We start from the raw sequence: 21945 nt of genomic DNA, 5'->3' as shown, positions 1-21945 counted from the left end.
TGGCAGCAAAGCGGATTGAGTGCAACACTGTGAAGCTGTCTGCAGCCTCTGCAGTGCCGGTTCAGTTTCCGGCTGGCCAGGGAGATCCCCACCTGGCGAGGCAGACCTCTCCTGTCTCGTCCACTGCTCCCCTCAACAGTGTACTTTGGTCCTTCTGCCTGTTCTGCAACCTGCTCTGTCTCTGGTGACTTCTCTCACCCTCCGGAGCCTCTGGCCTCTACCCCAGCGCTTGTGTAAATAAATAAATCTTTAAAAAAAAAAATTTAAGAAAAGATTACAAAGATAACCATTCTCTCCAGTGTAGCAAAATTAAGCAGCTAAGAATCAGAGATCTACAGTGAAAAACCATCAGGAGCTTATCATCGCTTTCTATGTGACACTGCAAACTATTTAACTCTGTGCCTCAGTTTCCTCATTTACAAAATAGAGATAATGATGCTATCTACCTTATACGTTTATGAGATTAAATAATAAATATAAATTCTAATTCCAACCCCTACTCCTCTCCCTAACAATATTACTAATTAACACCTGATTGAATACAAATGCCACAAACTTCTCACTTAATGTTTCTATTCAAAGTGTTGCTCAAAATATGAAAAGGTAAAATACAAAGAAAAATTACGTTACCCATATATACATATGATCCAAACAAAATCCACCACTAACATGTGGGAGTATTTCCTCCTCCTAAAGTGGAAAGATTTCATACAATTGAATCCATTTATATACATATTTTATCTTCTGCTTTTCCATGTTGCCAGGTATTTTCCCTGCGTATTACAAGTTTTTGCAAAACAAAAAACAGTCTTCCAGAATGTCCTTACCAAACTTGTTTCAGAATTACTAGGGAAGTAAGAAAAGATAGATCAACTTAAGTGTTTTGGCTCTTTCTTTGATTTTGCATCTGTTTTGGTTTTTTTTTTTTGGGGGGGGGGCGGTTTGCCTAACAATATTCCATATACTCAGTAAGTCCATAAACAAAAACTGAAAGTCCCAGACTTCCACATACTTTGAATTTTAAGTTCAAGTATTCTAATATTGAAATATATAATATGGCATAATTACACAATTCCCAGCTCTAAGCACTCCAACTTGCCCTACAAGTACTTCCCAATGGTATCATTAACTTCATCTTACAGATGAAGAAGCCAGTACAGCACCCATGTGACTTACCTAAATATGAATTATCTAGTTACCTATCTAGACACAGACTCTAATCTAACCCAGCTCTCAGCCTCAAATAGAAAGAGAAAATTAATGAACAAAAGCAAGCCTACTAATAGAGTGGGAAGGGGTTAAGATTCATGATTTTCTGTTTAAAACACTTAAAGCAAAGGTTGGCTTTTGTGACTTTTAAAATGAAAATGTTGCAGAATTCTGGCATCAACAATTTCTACTTCATCATATTTTGGATATCTGAATTTCATAACAATTCAAAGAGGCTAATTTTGATGGTGGCTCTGTTCATCAAACAAAATCACACATGTGAGCTTTCAGACAATAGCAGCAAAGCACTCCCCTCCAGGAAAGAGGTGCAAGCACGTTCCATTTTGCAGCTTTCTCTGCTGATGACAACGTACTTAGACTGGCAAAGACATCACAGACCTAAAATATCAAAAAGTCAAAAATTAAATCATGATCAGAGAAAATAAAACTAAATATCATTATATCATTTTCTTAGTATTTTGCAGTACATTTTTCGTAGGCTCAGATTCCTATAAAAAGCATGCCAACTGAACCACACCCAGTAGACATAATTAATACCCTCTTTGTGCATTCCAATTATGCTTTTTTTTTTCCTGTCCTCCTCCACCTCTTAAGAGCCAAAATGTGTATTCCCCACACTATCACAGGAAACAAAGCAAGGGAATCCCATTTAAATGAAGGATGTCAAACTGCCTGGCATAGCCAAGCAGGATGTTAAAGGTCATGCCCCATATTTGGCCAAACAAAAACTACAATCAACAGATTTATAGCCAAAATGAATAACTATAAATGCAAAAGCTAAAATATGATGAAAGCTAGAAGAGGCACTAAAATTCAAAAGCTGTCTGACTCTTACACAGGTGTTCTGTCTGAGTGACATTTTAGTATATTTGAACCATAAATGTGATCTAACAAGTCATTATGCTCTCTGATCAGCAGGCCCACAAACTGATGTGCCCCAGTCTTCAGGAAAGTGGCTGCTAACTTGTTGCAGGTCTAAGTAACAAGATAGCAGCCTGAAGGAGCAAGAACACCTCACAGAAGATAGGAGTTTTTGTGCAAATGCTGTCACTGTCTTGAGTTTGCTTAATAAAATGCATTTTTAGGGCACATGACTGAGGGAGGTTGGGGGGGGGTCTCAATTCCATATGCTAGGGAGGTAATTATACAGTTATGGATCACAAAGAATTTAGTTATAAAAAGTTTCTGTATGCCACTGACCTTAGAATTTGAAATCTAAGTTTTCATTTTATCCTTAAGTCATCACTTCCTTCCAGCCTCTTCAAAGAGTTACTTGAAACAGATATGGGGATGGAGAGTGTAAATGAGGCTTAATTGGAGGTCGTGTTAATTAAGTTCAAATTAATCTCAGTTCCTGTCTTGCCCAGTAGAATGTGTTTTCCATTTTCTCCTCTTGCCTTTTACATAAACACAAGGGAAAAGTCAAGGCTGTCTAACAACCACAACCATCAACAACTTATCTTTGATTAAAATGCCTCCATAGGGCCTCCCTGGTGGCACTACAGCACAAATTCCATCCCCAACCAGGGAGCTAACACACATGTCACAGCAGACCTCTCCTACCTCTCGCCCACTGCTCCCTTCAGCAGTGTATTTCAGTCAATCTGCCTGTTCTGCTCCCCACTCTATCTCTGGTGAATCCTCTCATGCTCCCTCCACCTCTGGCCTGTACCCCAGCTCTTGTATGCATATAAATCTTTTTTTAAAAAATAAAAAGCAAAAAAAAGTTTTTAAAAAAATTAATTAAATGTCTCCATAATTTCATGACAAATAAAACTAAAGAGAGTTCTTTCTAGGAATACATTCAGGATTCCATAGAACCGCCTGGTGGTGCAGGCGGTTGAGCGCCACACTGTGAAGCTGTCCGCAGCCTCTGCAGCACTGAGTGCTGGTTCGATTCTGGCTGGTGAGAATCCCACATGGCGCAGCAGACCTCTCCTGTCTCGCCCGCTGCTCCCCTCAGCAGTGTATTTCGTCAGTCTGCCTGTTCTGTTTCCCGGCTCTGTCTCTGGTGAATCCTCTCACCTTCCCGCGCATCTGGCCTGTAACCCAGCTCTTGTATGCATAAATAAATAAATATTAAAAAAAAAGAACTAGAAATCCTTTACATGGGATGATATGGAACAATTTATAAGGTAAGCAATCAAATGGTAATTAATTCAGAAACTGACTTCGAACATGCACCCTCCCATAGTTTGTGAAGCAAATACAGCATATATCTGGGTTACACCAATCCTTTTTATTCTGCATCTCCCATATCCTCCCACCTTAAGCTGAAAATAAAGGAATCATTCTAAGGGATACAAGAGCATAAACTCTAATGTTCAAACAACTTGCCAAGTGACTTAAAACTAATTTGATATGATTAATTTCAGAGTATTTACATCTCGGGGCCTCCCTGGTGGCACAAGGGGTTAAGCACTGCACTATGAAGCAATCCACAGCCTCTGTCGCACAAGTTCAATCCCCAGCAGGCCACGGAGCTACCCACATGGCACAGCAGATCTCTCGTGTCTCACCCACTGCTCCCCTCAGCAGGGTATTCTGTTCCCCACTCTGTCTCTGGTGAATCCTCTCAACCCCCCTGCATCTCTGGTCTGTACCCCAGCACTTGTATGCATAAATAACTAAGTCTTTAAAAAAAAATTACATCTGGACCTCCCTGGTGGCACAAGGGGTTAAGTCTCCACACCATGAAGCTATCAGCAGCCACTGCAGGAGTTAGATACTCCCCCACCCCCCCACCACCACCCACCCCCCCCCCCCCGCCCACCCTGGCAGCTAACCCAGCTAACCCACATGGCACAGCAGACCTCTCCTATCTCACCCACTGCTGCCTTCAGCAGTGTATTTCAGTCAGTCTGCCTGTTCTGCTCCCCACTCTGTCTCTGATGAATCCTCTCACCCCCACACCCTGCACCTCTGGCCTATACCCCAGCTCTTGTATGCATAAATAAAATAAATCTTTAAAAAGAAAGGAATATTTACATCTAAGCTACATACCACAATGAGAACATTCAGGCTAAAAGTACCATAAAGAAGGGCAGTAACAGATTCTGGGGGACCACTCATCAACAAAGAATGCACTTAAGCAGTGAAGGGCAGACACGACAATTGAATCTTGTGACAACTTTGCTATTAATTTTTTATCTTAATAATCCTAAATCTGCTTTCTTGTACTTATTTTTAGTATGTTCTTAATATAACTATCAAAAGTGTCAAAACAGCATTACAAGAAATATTAAATGCCCCAGGATTACTGGATTATAATACTACAGTACTACAGAGCAGTGTGGTCACAGTGGGGGGGAATCATTACAGAACAAAACAACAACAAAAAAAGATTGTGCAGATTGCATAAAAAAACACACCTAATTATAGGAATTTTTAACCCTAATATATTTCTTCAGCATTAGTTTTTTAATTATCCCAAATACATCAGAAGAGAACAAGAATAGCAATAAAAAAATCATTTTGGTGACCTCTTCTAGAATGTGAAGCAAACCCATCAACTACTATTTTTTTATTATAAGATTTATTTATGCATACAAGAACTGGGGTACAGACCAGAGATTAGGGGCAAGAGGATTCACCAGAGACAGCGGGAAGCAGAACAGGCAGACTGACTGAAATACACTGCTGAGGGGAGCAGCAGGTGAGACAGAAGAGGTCTGCTCCCCATGTGGGTTGCTCCCGGGCCAGGACTGAACCTTGCTGCAGAGGCTGCGGGATAGCTTCAGAGTGCAGTGCTTAACCCCTTGCACCACCTGGGAGGCTCAAGTGCTATGGTTTAATTCAGTGTTCTATTATAATCTGAAAGCCCACATTACCACATATGCAGATAATATAAATCAAAGTCCTACAGGAATTCTAAAGGGTTCAAGAAACTACTTCTGCAACACAGGTTAAGAGAGTGACAGTACAGGAATCTTTCACATTCAGTGTATGTAAATATCATAATGGGCCACTAAAGAGAAAGTCCACCAGGAGGATGGTCCACAGGAAGCTTTCACATTCATTACATGTAAATTTCATGATGGGTTTGCATACCCACATATCCAAAGAGAAAAGGTTTCCATTTAAATTTAGAGAGATGTAACCAGCTTGGTACACAAACAACCTTACTTGATATTTACAAGTTCTGTGAGTTCCCTGCTGTTCCCACCCTCTGCCTTCTTCAGAGCTGGCTGCCTAGATGCAGACAGGAGAGGTAAAGGAAACACTTGCCTTAAGGTTACTCCCATTTTAAAATCTGTATGGACAGCTAAAATCTGACACTGAACTCTCACTGGTGTGACAAACTGATGATTCTACAAATTAGGCATCACAATCAAGAAGCTACATTATCAAAAAAAAAAAAGAAGCAGCAGGGCCTCTCCGGTGGCGCAGTGGTCGGGCGGTGCAGTGGTTGAGCGCGGGGTTGCGAAGCTGCCCGCAGCCTTGCAGCACCAGTTCAATCCCCGGCTGCTCCCCGGCCACCAGAGGAGGGTCCCACTTGGCGCGCAGACCTCTCCTGCCGCCCGCTGCTCCCCTCAGCAGTGTACTTCGGTCCTTCTGCCTACTCTGCTCCCCACTCTGGTGAATTCTCTCACCCTCCCATGCTTCTGACTGTACCCAGTGCTTGTATAAATAAATAAATAAATCTTTTTTTATAAAAAAAGGAAAAAAAAAAGCAGCAGCAGCAAACAGCTACATTATCTCTGATAGAAACTTAGGGTGATTGAATGCACCTACCTTGTTGCAATTTTACACTTAGGTTATGCGAATTGAACTGAGAAAAATTCTTTTCATGTCAAAATGGTACAATAAAATCCATACTTATCAGTAAATCAAGATTCCAAAGAGCCTCTAGCTAAACCATATGCAAACCATTTCCTTTGAGCTGGCTTCCCAACAACCAAACTGTCTGATGTATTCAGTATCTACTTGTATAAGACCACCCCCGAATATTTATGCGGTTGTTTTGTTTTTAAGCTGTGAAGGACACATAACAATATTTAGGTACTTCAATTATAATTTATCTCTCTAAACTGGATTTGAAACCCAAGTGCATTTCTTTTCAGATACAGAATGTGGGGGTGAGAGCTTTTCACTCTCCCCCCCCCCCCCCCCCCGCTGGGATTTCTCAGACAAGATGCATCTTTCCCTCATCCACTTGCATGGCAGACTTCTGGGGCATGGTACTGGTAAAAGAAAAGCACTGCTACCAATTTTCTAGATTGAAAAAGGAAAACTCAAAGAACAGGTATTAAGAAGACAAAGCTAAGTGCCTCTAGATCTCAGTTAACTTCCACAGATACCAAGTTTATTTTTGTTTGAAAGATTTATTATTTATTTTTTTGATTTTATTTTATGTACTTTTTACAATTTTTGTTTTTGCACAATGTATGCATTTTCTTTTTTTTTTTTAAGATTTATTTATTTATTTACCCAAGCACTGAGTACAGTCAGAAGCGCGGGAGGGTGAGAGAATTCACCAGAGCCAGAGCGGGGAACAGAACAGGGACACTGATGAAATACACTGCTGAGGGGAGCAGCGGGTGGCAGGAGAGGTCTGCGCACCATGTGGGACCCTCGCTGGCGGCCAGGGATGGAACCGGCGCTGCAGAGGCTGCGGGCAGCTTTGCAGCTCAGCACTCAACCGCTGCACCACCAGGGAAGGTCCACAATGTATGCATTTTCATCTTGGTCATAGTCCCCATACAGTTCCCACCCCCCTTATTTTGACCCTAATCCCTCCCCCCACCAGTGTGTCTCTGGTTTATAGTTGCTTGTTATCAACAAGATTTATTTATTTATGCATACAAGAGCTGGGGTGTAGTCCAGAGGTGCCACGAGGGAGAGAGGATTCACCAGCGACAGCGTGGGGAGCAGAAAAGGTGGATCAACTGAAATACATTGCTGAGGGGAGCAGCAGGCAAGACAGGAGAGGTCTGCTGCGCCATGTGGGTTAAATCCTTGGCGAGGAATCAAACTTGTACTTCAGTGGCTGAAGATTGTTTCATAGTGCTGCGACTTAAACCCTTGTACCACCAGGGAGGCCAAGATAGCAAGTTTAAAAAAAGATCTTTATCTTCAAAAACAGATTGATTTATTCATAGGCCTCTCCACTAGCTTTCAAATCAAATTTTTAACTCAACAAACAAACCAGTAATAGAGACCCTAGCATTAACTCAGGATCATAATTATAAACAGTAAAATATTTTTTCCTTAACTAGGATGCTTATATATCTAACACAGTAAAAATTAAATTCACAATATCATGACCCATTTTCCAGATTTATGCAGAATAGCAATTGAGAAAAACATGTTATTCTAAGAAATGTGTTCAATCAAAGTAAAGAAGACAGATGGAAAAAAGATATGGAAACAGGGCACTCTCTCATCACAGTTTTGTTTTACTTAGATGGACTGCACCTTTACAGCTGTGCAGGTCAAAGGATTTGCATTAAGTTCTGTATCTTAAGCCACACAGAGAACTACACTATGAGTAAGACCAATAACATTATCTAGGGGAAAAACTTAAGGATGGAAAAGCCTTCCTTTTTAAGTCTCAAAGATCCATACAGAGATACTGGAACCAAACCACACAGAAAAAGTTATCAGCCTCAGGATTTTCAAGTATGTTGTTGGCAGGGGTATGTTAAGAGACACAGGACTTGAAGAGATCCAGGCACCTCTCAGGTCACAAGTGCTGCAGTGCAGACCAACGAGCCACATGCTTTAGATGTAGCATCCCCTTACGAAAAGACAGATGTGCCATCCACTGTCTCAAATAATTAAGGAACTCTCATATAACTTATGTCAGTAGGGACAAACTACCTTGGAAAAAAACTACCTAGTCTCCTACAGAGCTGCAAATGAACTTCTGTCCCTTCTCCCAAGGAGAGAAAAGATTATACTTTTTCCCCTTCAAAATTAAAACCAAGAGGGGCCTCCCTGGTGGTGCAAGGGGTGAAGAGGCAACCTATGAGGCTATTCCCAAACAATGCAGCAGGAGTTCAACCTCCAGGCAGGGAGCTACACACATGGCACAGCAGATCTCTCCTGACTCGCCCACTGCTCCCCTCAGCAGGGTATTTCAGTCAGTCCACCTGTTCTGTTCCCTGTTCTGTCTCTGGTAAATCCTCTCACCCCTCCTCCACAACTCTGGCTTGCACCCCAGTTCTTGTATGCATAAATAAATGAATCTTCGAAGAAAATTAAAACCAAGAGAAGACACAAGCTCAGGATAAAGTCGCTTCACATAATATCTTATGGAATACAAAGATAAAAAAAGAGCTATAATTCTGAACTTCACTGAATCTACAAACAGCAGTGGGGAAATATTTAATAGATCAATTCCATACTCTTTCCTAGTTGCTTCTGTCAAGTTTAGCCTGACATCATTACCAATCATGCAAGTGTGACATCCTTATATACTGGGAGAGCAATTTTGTCCTGATGTAAGGAAACTTACGCATTTAATAAAATCACAGTAGTGACCTAGGTACACTTTTGTTTTACTGTTGGCTCTGCCCTAGCAGGATATCTTTAAAAATAAAATGTCAGGCCTCCCTGGTGGCACAAGGGGTTAAGCACAGCATTGTGAAGCCAAGGAGCTATCCACATGGTGCAGCAGACCTCTCCTGGCTCGCCTGCTGCTCCCCTCAGCAGGGTATTTCAGTTAGTCTGCCTGTTCTGTTCCCCACTCTGTCTTTGGTGAGTCCTCTCACCCCCCACATCTCTGGCCTGTACCCCAGCTGTTGTATGCATAAATAAATAAGTCTTTAAAAAACAGACCAAGCAAAAAGTCAAGTATTTTGTGAATGCCTACTATTTACAACAAGTCAATTATATTACTCATTCCATGTATTGCCAAGCTGGGTATGTCAGTTTTAAATCAAATGCAAAATATTGGTTTTAAATTACATTCCATGGGTCTCTGTATTTACAAGTTGGCATATTTCTATGAACTTTCATCAAAAAACTAAAAATGTAATCCTACTTTCATAATTTCTTACATTAAAAAATACAATTTCATAGAAAATTTGATCTAACACATTATTTTCATTAGACACATAAGTATCTACACTAGTCTTCTATCTACATTGTGCATCTCAAATTCTCTATATTGCATATATCCAACATTCAGAGAAAATTATCCTCTAATATCATGCCTTTATGAATGCCAGTGCATCATTCCAAACACGATTTTTGAAAAATGATGGATGGATGGATACAAGATGTGTGGATATGACAAAGCAGTATTGTAAAATGGCTATAGTAGAAACTCGGTGTTATGGAAGTTCAACATAGAATTCTTTCAACCTTGGTAAACATTAGGAAATATTATGATGAAATTTTAGAAGAACAGTATCCCATTTTTAGGTGCAACTCAATGACCAACACAGAACTTTATTCTCCACATCTTCTCCCCAAGGTACTTTCTGCCTTGTAACAGGGTTTTTTAAATCTCACATCTACTCTCCCTACAGGATCCGCATTTGAATCACTTCTCTATCATTCAAATGTATCTAATACAATATCTTGTATACATTAATCACTCAAGGAATGAGAAAAAAAAAAAAAATACCCTGACCATCCATTAAAAATAATCACTGGTGAAATAAGTCAGAAGGAAAAAGAAAAATATAGAATGGTTTCACTTAAGTAGGAATACAGGTGAAGCAAATAAGACATCAGTGTAAAAAAATAACAGTACAAAATACAACAAAGCAAAAACATACAATTATAAATGAGAGACATCCTGCAGGGGAGGAGGAGGGAGAGGGATCAGAGGGAGGAAGGGAGGAGCACAGGGGACTGAGGTGATGGTGCACAGGTGCATTGGTGAAGGAAACTCCACGGGACCACACCTAAGGGGGTGGAGGGAAGCAAACATTGTTTAAAAACGAATAATGATGTAAAAAATAAAAAATGTAAAATAAAAATAAATCACTGTTCTTTAGTCACAGTGCTAATAAAATTATTCTCACATAATACAAATTGTGATCATTATGAACACACAGAAGCTGAAAAATCAAAGACCTATGTTTCAAGAAAAAATTTCCCCAACTCTCTCTCTCTCTATATATACAAACCTGAGGAGTTAAAACATGCAGATATTAAAATAATAATATAACACATAGCAGCATGAATTACGAGATGACCAGGCATTCACTGACAGAAAGCAAAAATGCCTTCAAGCATAAGCCAAGTTTGGAAGTTGGTAGGACTGATGTAGGCCTTTAAGATTTTTTTTTTTTTTAATTTCCAGCAGAGGCCCAAGACAATCCATGTCCTGGGAACAATATGGCCGAGGTTTGAAGTAAGAGCTAACCTAGAGGAATGGTTAGAAGCTGGGAAGTAAAAATGCTCCAGGAACTCTTCAAAGGAAGAGTTAACAGACTTGGGGAAACAAAACATCATGAGAGAGTTGAAGACGACATCAGGTTTAAAAACTAGGGAAAGGGGCCTCCCTGGTGGTGCAAGGGGTGAAAGAGGCAACCTATGAAGCAATCCCCAGCCACTGTAGCACGAGCTACCCACACGGCACAGCAGACCTCTCCTGACTCACCCGCTGCTCCCCTCAGCAGTGTACTTCAGTCATTCCGCCTGTTCTGTTCTTCACTCTGTCTCTGGTGAATCCTCTCACCCCCACACCTCTGGCCTGTACCCCAGTTCTTGTATGCATAAATACATAAATCTTAAAAAAAACAACCAAAAACTAGGGAAAGGGCAAACTAGACCATAAAGCTTAAGAACCAGGAACTTAACATGGAGCCTCATGTAAGCGGGTGGAAGGAAAGATTGTACGCTTGCGAATCTGAGGTGAAATAGAGACATCTCCGGGGGGGTTGGGTAACTGGAGAGACAGGACAATAGAGGGTAAGTTATCTAGGAAAGAGTCTGAGTCAAGTCCACAACTAGTCCTGAGGTTTATTTATGGTTAAGGATAGAAGCAAAAATAAGTTAACCAATTAGAGAAGCCACAATGGGGAGATGGGGCTGAAGGGGAGCAGGGGAGCAGGGACCAGAGCAGTACAATGTGACAGTGTCTGAAATAAGAAGGGTTTTCTACAGAGGAGGTGGTCAAGGAAATTTGAGAGAGGGTAAGAAGTTAAACACTCCCCCTCCCAGTCTTTGTGACTTACTGGTCATAGAGTAGAGTTTCAGCAAACATCAGGAACCCAGAATTGGGGGCTAAGAGACTCCTCATGCAGTTCTGCCTCAACTTTATTTTTTTCTGTAATGATATGGTCTGCAATAAAGGACACATGTTGAATTCATGCCCTTATGTAAGTAATCCATTACAGTGAAAATTCACTAACTAAAAAGGGATTGCATGTTTAGCTTTATAATTTTATTTGGCTTAACATCAAAACTAGTTTGCTTTCCTTCTCAGTGTATACCAAAACTATGAGGATGAATGAAAATGGGAAAGAAGCAAAAAGGGGAGGTGGGGGTGAGGAGGCAGCCCAAATTCCTGCCAAGTGGCAAAAATAACTCAAGCCAAGACTAAGTACAGGTGGTATGTAGGCCACAAGTTGATAAACCACAGGTAGACTGAGTGGAGTAAACTGGGATTTGGGAGCAGGGGTATTAAAGTTGAACCATAAGATAGTGACAATATATAGAAATGTAGTTTCATGTGCTCCTTGAAGACCACAAATAAGAGATACTTAATAATTCTCTGCTGGGGTCTCCCTGGTGGCAAGGGGTTATCCGCAGCAACTGAGAGTTCAATCCCAGCCAGGGAGCTACCCACATGGCACAGCAGACCTCTCCTGACTCACCCGCTGCTCCCCTCAGCAGTGTATTTCAGTCCATCTGCCCGTTCTGTTCCCCGCTCTGTCTCTGGTGAATCCTTTTAACCCCTGCACCTCTGGCCTGTACCCCAGTTCTTGTATGCATAAATAAATAAATCTTTAAAAAATAATAAAAATTCTCTGCAAAGAAGTTCTGTGCCACTGACTTAGTTTTGTTAGCACCTATCTGGAATTAGCAAAAAGGGAGAATTACTACAGACTTTAGTATATTAGTATACTGCATATCCATTGCAATGCAAGCCTTCACCCTGGTAAGCACCAAAATAAACATTTTTTTCAAGTTCACCTGGTTCTCTGTTTCAAAACTGAGAAACAACTACACCAACTTCATAATTTTGTGCGCTTGGAGAAAAGGTGGTTATCTGACCCTGGGGAGGTATAGAGAGGGGGAGGGGCTTTGGGCAAGTCTCTGCAAGTTGTTACTATGAAGGCCAAGGCAAATTTTGAACTGCAGGAAAACAGGACTGAATCTACTCTATACCCTCTCCTCTTGACTCATGATCCTTACAATTGCAAACTCCGTTTGGTCTCTCCAGTCACTATGGAGGGGGGTTCCTCAATGCCTTTTCAAGAGGATTCCAGGAAGCCCCAAAGTTACAGCACACATAGACCAGGGGAAAAAAAAAAAAAAAAACTGGCCAAGTGAATTCCCATGATGCCAGGGTACTGGGTAGTTTCCAAGGGCAGAGTGTTCCAGAAAAATGCAAATAGTTCAGGCTTCCAGAAGAAATTCCAGACCAATACAAACAGCTGCTCTCTTAGAAAGTCTAAAACAGAATCTGCAGTTTAGGTGCTTGGAGGAAGCTAGAGCACAAAGACAAGCAAAGCACATCTAGCTTATTAAGATTGCAATTAACCACTGAGTATTCTTCCCCCTCATTCCCATTTCATAAGTCCACTTAGAATACTACGTAGTTTATGATCTCTAATGTTATTTGCATCCACTAGCAACAGCAAAGGGGGGAGGGGTGCAAAATGTCTCAATAAACTTTTATCTTTTTCAAAGTTAATGAGAAAAATGTCTTTTCCAGCATTCGAATATTTGCTACTTAAAAAAAATGCTCAGTATCACTGGAAAATAGAAGCCATCCTTTCTGCCAAACCTTCCCCAAGAGAAATGCTATAAAACCGTAGATAATATAAAGTTATTATGAGTTTTAGTTAAGGTATTCATATTCAACATCTCCTTTGGAATTTCTGAACAAAATATCTCAAAGATGGTCACATCAGCTGCATACAACTTTCAGCCTTTTGCAAGTAAGATACCAAACTTGGCTGTATAGTCCCCTCGCCTGCTTTTTAATTCTCTTTCCTCCTGCTCCCTTCCCTAAATACATAACTGAAATTGTCACCCAACTTTATAAAACATTTACTTTAAGGTAATTTCAGTAACAACCCAGAAGTCAGCCTCACCAGGATTAAGTCAAATGTGACTGTGGAGCAAGAAAGCAGCCATCTTCCTACCTGGAATCTCTGTGGCTAGTTAATTACTCATCTGCAGATTAAAAACTCAAAAGTATATAGTAGATAGTGCATTTTCTGATATCTTAAAATTCCTGTCATTTCATAAATCAAAGACACTTCATTCCAAAATAAAGAACATGCCATAATGAAATTTCTTTAACAAGTACTGTCTTATTTTTGAAGCATTCTTTTAACCTAAATTAAGTTCCAAATAATACCAAAATAAAAGACAAGAGTCAACTCAAAACTGCCATTTAAAAAAAAAAAAAATCAGAGCTCAGAACACTGCTTGACGAGCTTTAGAAAGTTTTGTATGTGAGAAAATAGACCATGGAAGTTAAGTTTCACTATTTATAAATACTGTACATGATTTAAAAGATCCCGGGTTTTCCAAAATTCTGTGCTTCCACTTTATGGGTGGTGACCTTCAGACAATTCTAGCCAATATTAAAATTGTGAACTAACATCTTTACAACTATTTTGTCATTTTGCAAATGACTTTCAAATTCCCAAACAGGCCCCAGGAAGTAAAGCACAAGAAACTATATTCTACTACAGATTCAGTCTAATTCCAACCAGTAAATCACAGGAAATATTTAGTTCCAAAGCAACCTCTACTCTGTCCTAGCAGTTAAGCTTTGATTGACCTGTATTTTAGAATTAGATTTTAAGGTATAGTAAAATTCATTTTTTATCAATCTTATCTTAAAAACAGGAAAGTCTTTCAGATACCTTGGTTTTAACAAGTAACTCATTTTTAAGAAAACTCTAACCAGTAGACTAGTAATGAGTTAGAATACTTCAAGTTGTTTCTTTTCTTCCTAAAATACCCTTTTACTCAAAGTGAAAAAGCACTTGCTGTAATCTGACTTGCACCAACTGACTGGTTACACCTGAAACATTTACTTAATTGAAATGGCAACCTGCTCCCTCTTAAAATCCCACTAGGTTTTCCACTAGGACTCCAATTCTAGACAGACAACCCTTAGTAACATTGAGTAGGTAGTCGAGTTCTGGTTTAAAAAAAAAAAAAAAAATTTTTTTTTTTTTAAATAAAATCATAGTTACATGTGGGGGGAAAAATAGACCGAGAATCTAATAAAAATAATGAGGGGGGCTTATTTGTTTGTAGAAATTTTTTAAAGGCACTAAATCTTAAAAGCTTAAGTTATATTACTAGTGTAAGAAGAACTCTCTACAGTCATTTAATCAGGGAAATGAGGCAAAATTGAAATCCCCAAACATCGTCTTTTTCTATTTTTAAATAAAGGGACTCCAGCAAGGTTAAGTTGCATCCATGCCTAAGGACTTAAAGAATGGTACTCTGTACTCTGAATGCCAAAAAAAAGGGGGAGGGAGTTTTTAATTATTACTTTATAATACTTACACAGGGCTGACAAATATCAAGTTAAATACTTAAATTCAAATATTAAGTAAAATTTAACTTGACAGAAAATCCCGATTTTGTGACTTGAAATTATATACTCCATAAGTTTAAGGAGACACATTTTTTTGAGTAAGTTGGTAAAATTGCACGTAATGCTAGCAATGAGGTTATAAGTGATATAGCTCTTCTCTAAAACACATTTTGGAAAAACTAAAACCCTGGCTCCTTCTCCAGGAACTTCAAATAAAGTCAGTAACTTGACCTTTCTGCGACACATTAACCACAGGGATGACAATGTGTGTAAAACAACCTTGGTGTAACAACTGCGCGGCAAACACCAATCTTCATTAGGCTGGACTGTCTGATGAGCGATGAGGAAGGAGTTCAGCTCAACGACAGAACCTTCACATCAATTCGTCCACGAGTAACAGTAAGAAACTGCCAGCGTCAGGAAGCCACAGGCAAACGGATCCCCGAAAGGATCCCCGGTAAACCTCCCCCATTCTGTCCTTTAGGGCAGGGATGTGCCCGTCCTCCACGTGAGTCCCGGTCTCCATCGCTCACCCCCTCTTTGGTAAAAATGGCCTGAGGCATCTCCTGCTCTGTCCTCCTTCCCTGCCCGTTCTGTGGAGCACCTCCATTTCGACTCCCCCAAACAGTTGTCACAAAGCTCCCCGGGATTTGTACCTCCCCGCAAATTAACACCAAGGTGGCAAAGCAAGAGAAGGTAGACACGTCCCTCGTTCTGGTCCAGAAAAACCCCTCCGCGCCTCAGGCAGCGCCCTGGCCCCAGGGAGAAGCTGCCGGGGGGCATGTCCACGCGCGGGCACGCGCGGGCTCGGCCGGGCCGCGCTGGCCCTTTAAAAGCGCCGGCTTCCTGCGCGCGGCCCCTCCCGCGCCGCCGCCGGCCCCCGCCCCCGCCCCCGCCGAGGGTCACACTTGAACTTTTGCTCGCCCCGCGCGGCCGGGCGCCGGCGCTCGGCGAGAGGTGGCCGCCCCGTCGCACGTGTAGGATGCGCTGAGCCACCCTGGGCTCCGCGCGCCCGGGCCCCACGCTCTCGAGGGCACTTTGGGTAAAACCAAATCAAAGTGCACACCGGGCTCCAAGCACCGCGCGGCCAGGCGCACACCGGCCGGCGCGTCCCCGCCACCTGCAGCCGGGGCCCCCGGGAGCCTCCCCCGCCCAGCGCGGCGGAAACCGCTCCGCGGCGAGGCCCAGGGCTGGGGGGAAGGGGGGAGGCGCGCCGCGGGGGCGGGGAGGAGCCGCCCTCACCCCGGAGGTCCGGGGGGAAAAAGGCGCAGGGGCATGAGTCCGGCGGGCTGCCGGGGGTGCAGATGCCCGCGGACGCCTTTCTCCTCCCACCGGCAAACTTTTCCGCCCCTCTGAAGTCCACTTCTGGGCGTACCCCTCGCCCCCCCGGGGTGCCCGGGCGAGCCCCTTCCCCGTCCCCGTCCCACTCCGCCTCGCCCTCCCGCCCGGCCGGCGCGCACACGCCTCCTCCGCGCCCGAGCGGCCGCCAGCCCGCCGCCCCCGGAGCCCCGCGCCGCCGCGCGCCCCGCGCTGCCAGGCCCGGCGGACTTGCAGACGCGCCCCCTCACCTGCCCCGCGGCCGCCACACACGGAGGCGGGGGTCCCCCGCGCCCCGCGGCCACTCACCTTCCAGCCCGCCGAGCTGTTGCTGTCGCCCTTATCCTTGAAGTAGGGCACGCTCTTGACCATCCACTCGTAGATCTGCGACAGCGTGAGGCGCTTCTCGGCCGAGCTCTCGATGGCCTTGGTGATGAGGTCGGCGTAGGACAAGTTGCCCCACGCGTTGCGACGGGACGAGCTGCTCTTGCGCGGCTGCCCCGCGAGCGGCCCGCCGGCGGCGGGGGGCACGGGCGGGTGCTGCGACAGCGGCCCGGGCGGCGGGGGCTGCGGCGGCGCGGGGTGCAGGCAGCCCGCCTCGGGGCCCTGGAAGTCCCCGCACAGCCCCCCGGTGGCGGCGGCAGCGGCCGCGGCCGCCGCGGCCACGGCCGCCGCCGCCGCGGCCGCCGCCACGGAGCCGGGCGCCTGCGGGAAGTCCCCGCTCTCCTCCAGCAGGCTCAGGTTGCTCATGAAGTCGGGGCTGACAGCGGCCGCCGACGCCGAGGGCAGGCCCGCCGCCGCGTCGGGGTTCCCGGCCGCGCCGCCCGACGGCGCCGGGCTGGAGGTGGCCGAGTTGGACTGGCTGAACTCCGGCCTGGGCAGCGGCCAGGTGCACGAGCGCGGCCGGGGCAGCGGCTCGAAGTCCGGGTCGATCTCCACCACCTGGGGCGCTTCGGCCATGGTGACCCCCGCCCCTCCCCCAGTCGCGGAGAGCCGAGAAGGGGCCGCGCGCGGCGCGGGGCGTCCAGGGGCAGGGGCTCGAGGGGCGCGTCCGAGATTCGGGCCGGCGGGGCCGGCGCCGCGGGCGGGCGGGCGGAAGCCGGAGGCGGCGCGGCGCGAGCCCAGAACTTAACTTCGCGGGTCCGTCACCATCCAGGCTCCTCGGGGGCCGCTGCCCGGGCTGGACGGCGAGCCAGAGACGCCGGGCCGGCCGCGCCGGCGCCGCGCTCCCGCTGACAGGGCCGGCGGACAGGGGCTGGACGCGCCGCGGGCCGCTCGCTCACTCGCTCGGGCGGCGCGACGGCGGCGCTGCTGCCTGTTGAATGTGGCGGCGGCTGCGGCTGCAGCGACTACGCTGCTGCCCGACTTACGGGATCTGCCGCCGCCCCCCGCCCGCGGCGGCGCGCGCGCCGGCCCGCCCCTGACTGACAGCCCGCGCGGCCTATGAGCGCGCGGCCCCGCCGCCCCGGCAGCCAGTGGACGGCGGCGTGGGCGGGGCCGAGTTTCCACGGGGAGGCGGCGGCGGGCTGGTGGGGGTAGCGGGGTGTTTTTCTCTCTCACACACTCGCGCGCTCGCTCGCTCTTTTCTGGGGTGTTATTATTTTCTGGTGATTCTCGAGTGTTTCTGGGAGTCTCTCGCCCTCAGTGTTTTGATTGCTAGGAGGCAAACCAGCGTGGAGGCGGCGGCGGCACTTTGTTTACTACGGAGGAGCGGAGCCGAGTACTCCAGAGCCCGAGGGGCGCGCCGCCCGCTCAGCCCGCGCCGCGCCGCGGTCGGGGTCCCAGGCGGGCCGGGCGGGGGGCTGGGCCCGGGCCGCGCTCGGAGCTCCGGGGCGCCGGGTGAGCGGGCGGGCGGGCGGGCGGAGGCGGCCTCGCGGGTGTCCACGCAGTCGCGCCCCCTCGCCCCCGCCCACTGTTTCTTTGCACGGAGCCGTGGGGAAGTCGGGGGGGTTTGTTTCTGGGTGTTGTTTTCTCGCCCCACGATCTGTCAAGTCCGCCGGCCCCGCGCGGGCGGCACGAGCCCCTGGCGCCGCTCCCCGGGGGGAGGGGGGGGGGCAAGGCCGCGTCCCCGAGCCTCCGCGCTCGGACCCCACCAGCCCGCGCCCCTCAGTTCGGGGTCTGCCCTTGCGTCTAGCCGGCCACACCGCACCCCGCACTCGCTTCACTCGGTTCTTGACCCGGGAGGGGCTTGGCGCGAGCTGGAGATAACCTTGTGTCACGCGCACCCGCGCAGCCGGAGGCACCCGAGACCGCAAGCCCCCCGGGAGCACCGCCTCCCGCCGAGAACCCCAGAGCGGGACGCCCGGCTGGCCAGCGAGGCGGGCCGGGGGCCGGCGGAGGGGAGTCAGAGCGGAGCTTTGGGTGAAAATCTTCTCACTTTATCACTTACACCTACTTAAGTTTGAGGCTTTGCTTGTTATTTCTTTGCTGTTTCGAATGGATGTTAGGAGACAGCCCTGCCCCACCCCCAGGTTCCTTTAGTCGGGGACCCCTGCGTCCGGCAGCCTACCCCCACCCCCACCTCACCCCACCTTGCCCCATCTGGGCTGCAGGTCCTGGACGTCCTGTGGAGATCAGTTGGGGGCCAAAGGTAGGAAGACAATGGCTCTTGTGTCTCAGGGAGCAGAAGAAACAGTTTTCAAATTTTGTTTTGCTTTTTTAGGAGGAATATGAAAGGCATTTCCTTTCAGAGGGATGGGATCGTTTAAGATGGAAGTTTGACAGTAGGTTTTTAATATCTTGTCCGCAATTGCGCTCCATAATTCTTTTTCAAAATCTCCTTTCTTACAGACAAAAATCCCCTTTCTTCAGTTGGAAAAGTGGCATTTAAAGAACATTGGGCCTGTTTATACAAATATTTTAAAAGATTTACATTTATTTTTCCTTTACGTTCACACCGTCATCACCCTGGTTCAGATCCCTGTGTCTTCATAGTCCATTTAGCTCAATTTCCCGTTGTTAAGGGGGCTGGAGGAGTGAGGGTTATGAGCCGGACGGATGAAGATAGGGGTTAGTTCCCGACCTCCTCCTCCTATTTATAGTCTCTTGGCAATTACTGTCAAGTTTGTGCAGTTCGAGCCTCCTCAGCCAGCCGCTAGGGGACCTCAGTCACCCAGGTGATGCGTTCAAAAGAAAATCTTAATGTAGGACTTTTCCTTCCCTCTTTCCAATGAAGCTCCGCAGAGGCAACCCCCATTTAGATGGCTGGTCGCACCCTACAAATAGGCGGTGTACACTAGTGATCATTCTTGGCAAAGATAGCCAGCTGCAAATTTAGCCTTGCCTTCATTTCAATTCTGGTTTTACGGGGCCTTAATCAGAGGAGAGTATTTAGTTTAAGGGAGTTTTCTTACAGACTTTTCTCTAGATCTTGAAATCTTCTGACTATCCTGCCTAATTTTTTCTTTAAAGATCATATTTTGCCTTTCTTAGGTCTTTTTTTAAAACTGTATCCTGGGACCTCCCTGGTGGTGCAAGGGGTTAAGCACCACGCTATGAAGCTGTCCACAGTTCGAGCCCCCACCAGTCAGGGGACAACCCACATGGCTCAGCAGACCTCTCCTGTCTGGCCTGCTGCTCCCCTCAGCAGTGTCTTTCAGTCAATCTGTTATAGGACAGGGAGAAGGGCAGCCCAAACCCTGCAAACCTGCCTATTCTAAATGGGTTCTGCCATCCGCCGCATCAACACAAAACATATGAGACTTTAATGGGAAGGAACTTTAATAAAACTAGGAAACAATACAGGAAAGGCAAAGAGTCTAGTTTCTAAATGAAGCACCCAAAGTTACCCATCCCCTCGTGGGTAAAAGTCCATCCATATGGGATCGGCCCAGAACAAGGCCCCAAAGCCTGCTAAAAGTCTAAAGCATCTTCCAGTGGGGACCCACAGAAAAGGGTCACAAACAACCGGACAAGTCCGGAAGGAAAAGAGCAAAATCAACATCAAGATAAAAGCTGCCATTGTCACCTCCCCATGGGTCTCACCCACATCTGTGTCACCCAGTCCACGACCAAAAGACAAGCGCAGTTTCTTCACATGTCTCTAGGCTCCATGCTCCTCCTCCAGGTCTCCTGGCTCCATCCTCCTTCCTTCCTCAGTCTCTTCTGCAGCTTCTCCTCTTCCTGCTCAGCTCCACCCTCCCTTGGGTGGGGCAGGGAACCTCCCCCTTTCCTGGGGACCACCCTGTTACAAATCTGCCTGTTCTGCTCCCCACTCTGTCTCCGGTGAATCCTCTCACCCGCCACACACACCTCTGGCCTGTACCCCAGCTCTTGTATGTATAAATAAATCTTTTAAAAAATTAAAAAATAAAACTGTGTCAGGAAGCAGACACAGAGTACCTGCAGCTTTAGTGTCTGACACGTGGTTCAAAAAAATTAAAAATATCTTTAAAAATTAAATTTTTTTAAAATTTCAAAATTAAAAAAATTAATTAAAAATAAACATTAAAAGGTGTTTATAACTTCTTACCATATGGATTTATCTGTCAATTTACTGACCAGGAAGGTGCTGGTAAACTTTTGGTTTGTTTCTAATCTTCAGCTATCACAAGCTATTAGGTAATGAGTAAACTTATATAAATCATTTTGTCCAAGTTTATCAATATGAGGAATTTTTGGAAAGGAAATTGCTGAGTCAGCAAATCAAGGTTTGACCTTTTGAGACACTCTAACAAATTGTTCTTCTTAAGGGCTGTTTCAACCTAAACTTTCTTTTCATATAGACCCACAGAATGTTGAAGTTTAAAGCAAACATGAACATTGGTGGTCACCTTTAATTTACAGATAGGGAAACTGAGGTGCAGAGAGAGGCTGGATGATTTTCCCGAGGTCACACAGTAAAAGTGGTGGTGCCAGCGCTAGAGCTGGAATTTCTTGCTTTCCCAACAACAATCTTCTCACTACACAGATGAAAAATTGTAATCCCAATATAACAATAATGACTATGAAACTTTGTGGTATATTTCCTTCCAGGAAATCCCACAGATTTTAGTAATTGTAGCTAGATGAACTACACTGAACTGAAGGAGGATTTGATTTAAAAGATTAAGAAAGCATACACGAAAAGATGACAGTAATAATAAGATAATGAAAGAATAAAGATTCCAAAGAGATGGGAGGTGGGGGAGGGTTTGTGTCAAAAATTAAATATTTCCTCTCTCTCTGAAGAATGCGAAAACTATTTCTTTTTTTTAAAGATTTATTTATTTATGCATACAAGAGCTGGGGTGTAGGCCTGAGGTGGTGTGGGGAGTGAGAGGATTCACCAGAGACAAAGTGGGGAGCAGAACAGGTGGATTGACTGAAGTACACTGCTGAGGGGAGCAGCAGGCTGAGTCAGAAGAGGTCTGCTGTGCCATGTGGGTCACCACCCTCCACCCCCCCATCCCCCCCACCCCCCAGGGGCCAGAGATCAAACTGGTGCTGCAGGAGCTGCAGATTGCTTCATAGTGCTGACACTTAACCCCTTTTGCCACCAGGGAGGTCCCCAGCACTACTTCCTCTAAGAGGAAAAAGTTCATTTCTCTTCTCCTGTATCTGTATGTTTGTGGATTTTTTGATTTTGGTTTTTGCAGTAGTTGTTTAATTTGAAGGCTTTTTCTGATAATTATCACTTATTAGACAGCGTATGTGGCCAAAATGGGAAGGAAAATGTTTCCTGTCAGGCATGAATAATTCAAATGAAAAGGAAGTTTGCCCTACAG

General features: G+C 45.7%; 1 protein-coding gene across 1 annotated transcript in view; it reads right to left on the bottom strand.

Moving 5' to 3' along the window:
• Positions 1-17200, bottom strand: part of FOXO1 (forkhead box O1) — a gene marked incomplete at both ends in the record, with an annotated part of 87608 nt that extends 70408 nt beyond the window's left edge. The window contains one exon of the mRNA XM_084235218.1: positions 16550-17200. Within this exon, the coding sequence (XP_084091344.1) occupies positions 16550-17200 (651 nt within the window). The remainder of the gene's footprint in view (positions 1-16549) is intronic.
• Between the last annotated feature and the right edge of the window lie 4745 nt (positions 17201-21945).

The sequence above is a fragment of the Talpa europaea genome (assembly GCF_964194135.1).
Source record: "Talpa europaea genome assembly, chromosome: 6".
Classification (NCBI taxonomy): domain Eukaryota; kingdom Metazoa; phylum Chordata; class Mammalia; order Eulipotyphla; family Talpidae; genus Talpa; species Talpa europaea.
This window is presented reverse-complemented; position numbering and strand designations above follow the sequence as displayed.